We start from the raw sequence: 6,025 nt of genomic DNA, 5'->3' as shown, positions 1-6,025 counted from the left end.
CTTGTGAGGTACTTTTATTGGTTTTAATTAGTTGATAAGCATCTTGAACATCAAACTTCTATAATTGGAAAAGAAAATGGAAATTGTTTTACAATTTGGTAAAAACTTCGTCTATCTTGTGATGTAGTTTGAATGCCTGTAAATTACTAATAACAGACACACGACATAAAATATTTAAAAACTTAGGACAGCTAAAATTATTAGAGGATTTTAATTTGCTCAAAAAAATCTTTAAGAGCAAACTCAAGCTTGAAACTAATGTATTATGACAAAACTTTAAGGAAGATTATATGATAGAAATTAGCATTATCGTCCCAATAAGAGTTTCAAGACAATTACTCGCCTAAATCTAGCATTGGTAGCCAAAGTTATGCCCATTTGAAGTGTACACCGTTCATGTCCTAAATCAAAATCCAAGATTTTTAGCAACTACACTTAACCACTTTGCAGTTTGCACTCTGATTCAAAGGATTAATTAAAATGACTTTCGATTTTGTACAAAAGTAATGATAAGGGTAAAATTTCTGGAAAACCCTACTGTTATTGCGATGTTTTGGGGGGGGGGGGGGGGGGGGGGCCTTGCTAATATGTTGCTATATTTCATAGTGTTAACATATGTCAAGCATCATCTTAGAGTGCAGTATAGATAAATATTCTTTTCTCGATTTGAACAAAAATTTTTCACCGAAGGTGCATCTATAAGTATCAAGATAGGATAAACTCAAATATTTATTCTTGTTCGATCATTAGATTTTATTGTGTGAAGTCATTTTTTCTTAGTTAAGAGAAATTCGTAATAGACAAAATTATTATTATGATATTAGTCGTGGTTCTAATATTACGTTCATTTTAGGCTTTTCTATAACTTTATTATATTCGAGCTCGATGTGGCTTACAATATAATTTTGGCCAATTTAGTTGCGATTAAACGCAATTTGCTCATCTTGAAAGTAAAATTGTTATCCTCTATGGCCACTTTTTGCTATACACGTGTCTATCTAAATTTAACCTAAACTTTATTAGTTAATTAAACTTAATAAAAGAAATAATTGAATCTTTATTTAATTATTTTTCTTTCTACATCCTTTATCTCTTTCTTAAATTTTTCATAAGGTCTGTTTTACTCCGTGTAAAAATTGTCATTCTTTCCCCCACCCCCCCCCAAAAAAATACTGTCCATCACATAACAGTAGAGCATTTGTACTACTAATGAGTGAAGCTTTTAACCCTCTAAAATTATTATAAAATTTATAAAATAGTAGCCATATATAAAAATCAATCATCTTACCTAAAATTTTACTCTAAAAAAATTACATTTTAAGTTTTTATATAAAATGCATAAAAATCTTAAAATCTTAAACTATTTTCTTCTTAATAGTTTCTATTTCCTCTAAAAAAATTACATTTTAAGTTTTTATATAAAATGCATAAAAATCTTAAAATCTTAAACTATTTTCTTCTTAATAGTTTCTATTTCTGTAATCTTAAACTCTCATAATTTTCTCAAAAATCAATATTTTCTCAAATAAAATTTAAAATATAGATATAAATTATGAAATGGGGTGGGTGAAAAAAAAAATTAAAAGAAAATTTCAATTAATTGTTTAATTAAATTTTCATTTAAAATAAGGAGTTAATTAATTAGTTTTTTGTTATGTAAGTAATTTCAATTGAAAATAGGATTTGTAAGGAATGTTGAAGGGTGTCAAAATTCTTTCTCTCTCCTAGTATGTATTTTATTTTTTAAGCCCCCGATTTACTAGAGGGTTGTTGATATTTGACCCCCTCAATTTTAATCAGTAACCGCTATATTTTAATTAATCTTATCTATTTTCAAAATTACCCCATTAAAATTTTATATTTTAATTAATCTTATCTATTTTCAAAATTACTCCATTAAAAATTAAGAGGCAAGTACTTGTTTTTAATTTTTTCTTTTCTATCTCATATGCCTTTTCTCTTTCTCTATTCGGAATCGTCGGTTTTCATCATTATCAAATCCATTATCAGATATTGAACAACAAATCGATTAAGCTAGTCAAAAGAAATGAATGACATTCTAATGGAAAAATACGCAGATCATCAAGTCTAAGGAACCAAAGGAAAAACATTCTTACGAGAACAAGTGAATTAGCGGAAGCCAATTAGCAAGATATCAAAACAAAACCACTTTCAGCTCAAAAAAGCACAGCTTCAGTCTAAAAAGTCACAGGCAGAAGCCCATATTAAACTAGTTGACTAAAGCAATCATTTGGGTTGGTTAAGAAAAATTAGAAACACGGCAATTCAGAAGATGAGTATAATGGTGATTCAAAGAGAGAGAGAGAGAGAGAGAGAGAGGGAGATTGCAGATAACAGAGAAGGGACAATGTTAAAAAATAAATATTTTTCTAAAATTTTAGTGAGGATAATTTTGAAAGTATTTCAGGTTAATTGAAAAATGGTGGCGACTGAGAGACGTAAATGGAGTCAAATATGTTTTATGTTTTAGGCCTAGATCCGATTTACCAGGTTGCCTGCCTGTATCTCTGTTATATAAGACCCACTTTGAATGGGCCACTCCTAGTGCCCATACGCATAACCAGCCTATTGTTACCATTTTTGGCATACCGTTCCCCTTAAGATATAAGTGCAAACGCCCTGTCGCTACCTGATGCAAGCACTTTTTGAACCTTAAATTACCTAACACCACCATTCCAAGAATCTTACTAATGGAATTAGCTGGTGCACACAAACTGTGTCCGTAACTACAAGAATTAATAACCAGTCCTAGTTAATAAATCAAGAAAAGCAAATGACTGAAATCTAAGTATGACTAAAACCACAAGAAAGTTCCATTAGCAGGATGGCAGCTTCTTCAACATCCCGTGGAAACACTTGTTTAAGAGCAGAATTACTGCTCAAACTTAAAGCAAAATCTTTGAAACAAAGCTTTCTTTGACTCCGATACTCATGGTGAGGAGGATCAGGATCAGGAGTGTTGCACTGTACTTTCTTGTACTGAGCCACATGGCTCGTCCGCGGTTTCTTTTCCATATTGTTTTGCAACTTAATCTTCGAAAATGAAGAATTGTCCTTGGCCGTTGTGGTGCCACTTTCAGCTGCTGCTTGCATAGCCTTTCTCGCCTTCCTCTGCCGAATGCCACAAGCGTTGCACAGCGACTGGACCAACATATATAAAATTAATATAGGTTAATGTTACGATCATGGGCGCACCATCGTATATATTATTGATACACAGACATGAAGTGGTCTAACAGATTATGGAAGAGCCAAACTAAAATGAAATTCTGAAATCAATCTGAACAAAAAAAATAGTATAAAAGACAAAGAAAGAACAATGAACGAATGAACGAACCTTGGGACCACGAGGACCGCTTCTCCAAAGGGGTGTTGTGGTCGTGTTGCAGTCTGAGCAGATTCTAACGGTGTTGTTGCTGTTACTACTGTTCGTAGTAAAATAATGGACTTCGATATTGTCATGCTCATGCAGAAGCTTTTCTGCAACTTTTACTGATTCATCATGGGTTCCTGTGCTAACCGATGATGAGTTGATTATTTTATTCGCTAGCCTCATTTTGGAGGACATAGATTCGCCTGATGATGATGATGTATATGAACTGTTGTCGCTTGTGCTTCCTTCTCCCACTTCCCTTCTACGTATGGCCAGTTTATTGGTCATCGTCTTAGGTTGAGACATTGAAGATTGAAGATCGCTTGATCCACCGCCAGCTATGCGCTGATCAATCTGAGATCAAGTTAATTATTTATATTTAAGAGATCACGTATATTAATTACAAGGAAATAAAAACAAGAATCGGCTTACAAGAATCGGTTCGAGATGAAGGAATATATATATTTTCAAAAAATAAAAATAAAATACGTAAATCAAAAGCTAAATGCCTAAGTACACATATGTACGTACTTATTAGAATGAAAAAGATCAAATAAATGAAGGCTGATCAAACAGATTAATATATCAAATTAATAAACATATCATCTAGCATACGCATCAATTTATATATGTGAATATAGATACTTCGATTTTGTGCTATATATAAATATATGTAAGCTATGATCGGGGCATGAACGATACCGAGAAAAGTTAATTAAACAGATGGATTATATTTACTAACATTGCTGATGAAGAATCACTATAGATAAAGGCACACGATCATGAAAATTAAGATAATTGTTTAAGTAAAAAATTTTAAAAAAAATAATGAAAGCATAGATAACAAAAGAATTAAACAAGAAAAATAAATTGCTTCGAGTAATTGAATTTATTGTTCTTGCCTTTTGATCATGTTGCTGTGATCCTTCCAATTTGATCATTCCTTGATCTTGAGTTGATGAGTTAAGAAAAATAGGGCGAGAAACAGAAGCAGCAGGTCGATTATGTGATGAAGAGTGTAATACCTGCAAACGTTGATGATCACGTTTTTGCGCCTCCGCAAGTCGAAAAGGATCAGAGTGGTCCTGTGCTGGGTTCAAATACATTGGAGCCATGGATGGCGAGAGAGAGAGAAAGAAATAGCAGCAGCTGTTTGTCCAGTGAAGAGAGGGCGAAAAAGAAGCTAAATAGTAGCAGTCGTGCAGTCTTATAAAAGGTGAAAAAGGGCAAGCGCAGGCCTGATGAAAGTCATTCACGCGACTTCATGTAGCCGCCCAAATAAAAACAAGACAAACTAAACGGAGTTGTGGAGTGTAACCACAAAACGTATCCCAATATATTATGTCAGCTTATCTCTCGTATTATATACCAGTTTCCGAGTAACTCGATCACAAATAAACCTATTGTTTCTCGATGCATCTGAGTTGTTAACTTGCTGTGCCTTACGCATCACATGCCTTTAAATTACTTGTCCTTCGAGTTCCTTGCCAAAATCCCATTAAATTTTAGTTCAGAGAAGTGCAATTAAATAAGTCTCTGATTATTGCAACAATGTCTCTCATTGTTAACATTAAAAATATTTTCATACTTCCGTATATTTTTTCTCACGCAATTATATATATTCTAAAATTTTGTTTGATCCACTTTATAATAAGATCTTGGATTTGCCCTTGCTCAAACCTTATATAATTCAGTAACGGCCGACGAGGACAATTCTCCCTCACATTAGAGAAATATATACTCTATGTTTCATTGCCATAACATGCACCGGATGATTTCTGCCGTGAACGATATTTAGAAGAATGGAGAGGGGATTTCAGTCTTCTGAGGATTGTGCAGATAACATGTATATGAAAAGAGATGAGTATAAATAATTTTCAAGCATGGGGTGGGAGCATGTTGTTCTCTTTGTCTTGCAGAAAGACATCAATTGCTTGAGCAGGAAGAGACGGTGACAGCCTCTTTAGTCCCCCACAACTTTTACTATCAACTTTTCTTGTGATCTTCTCATTTTCCATTTACCATGCCCTCAGTTAAATTACTTGAGAGAGTAGATACTCTAAGCCACAAGTCGATTCATTTTATTTATGATCTCATCTGTCATTTTGTTTGACCAACTATCAAGTATCAACGGATCAGAAATAAAAGGTCTCAGTGGAGCCACGTATGAGCATATCATGTATGACTCAAATTACGTTGTGCTTTCGCTTCATATATGGGGAAGACAATTCCATACTCGTCTGCTTAGAATCGTTATACAGCCACAAATAGTTTTATGAATAATCTTATATAAATTGGTGTGGCAAGATGTATTAATCTAATTTGGTACCATATGTTTAATTTAATGAATAATAATATATCACATTAGAATGTACAATATTGTTTGTACAAAATTATTCATGGCTGTACGTTTACTTTTATCATTTATTAGAGCTATTTTGCGGTTTTTTATCTCCAAACTGAATCGATATGCAGAAAAGAGTATAATTGGCCTACGAGATTGCTTATCTTCATTATCTAAATTATAATTAATACGGTCCACAAAATAATGTTGTCCTAAGATTATGTGAAAGTTAGAGGCTTTGCCTAATTGTTGAAAGAGAAAAAGATTGAAATTGAAATCTGATAAAT

The 6,025-nt window shown here is 33.0% G+C and overlaps 1 protein-coding gene across 4 annotated transcripts; it reads right to left on the bottom strand.

Annotated features, from left to right (window-relative positions):
• Nucleotides 1-2,678: 2,678 nt before the first annotated feature.
• Nucleotides 2,679-5,354, bottom strand: LOC102626792 (GATA transcription factor 21). Of its 4 annotated transcripts, none has more exons than XM_006475865.3 (3): nt 4,297-5,354; nt 3,359-3,739; nt 2,679-3,162 (listed from the first exon to the last, which is right to left on the bottom strand). In XM_006475865.3, the coding sequence occupies exons 1-3, from the start codon at nt 4,507-4,509 to the stop codon at nt 2,806-2,808; spliced, it is 951 nt and encodes a 316-aa protein (XP_006475928.1). In that variant the 5' UTR covers nt 4,510-5,354; the 3' UTR covers nt 2,679-2,805. The 4 variants fall into 4 exon arrangements, with proteins under 4 accessions (XP_006475928.1, XP_006475930.1, XP_006475929.1 ...); XM_006475867.3 differs by having other exon boundaries at nt 4,420-5,350; XM_006475866.3 differs by having other exon boundaries at nt 3,359-3,748; nt 4,420-5,349.
• Between the last annotated feature and the right edge of the window lie 671 nt (nt 5,355-6,025).

The sequence above is a fragment of the Citrus sinensis genome, chromosome 1 (genome assembly GCF_022201045.2).
Source record: "Citrus sinensis cultivar Valencia sweet orange chromosome 1, DVS_A1.0, whole genome shotgun sequence".
NCBI classification, from domain to species: Eukaryota; Viridiplantae; Streptophyta; class Magnoliopsida; order Sapindales; family Rutaceae; genus Citrus; species Citrus sinensis.
Note: the sequence above shows the minus strand (reverse complement) of the source record. Positions and strands in the feature narration are given on the sequence as shown.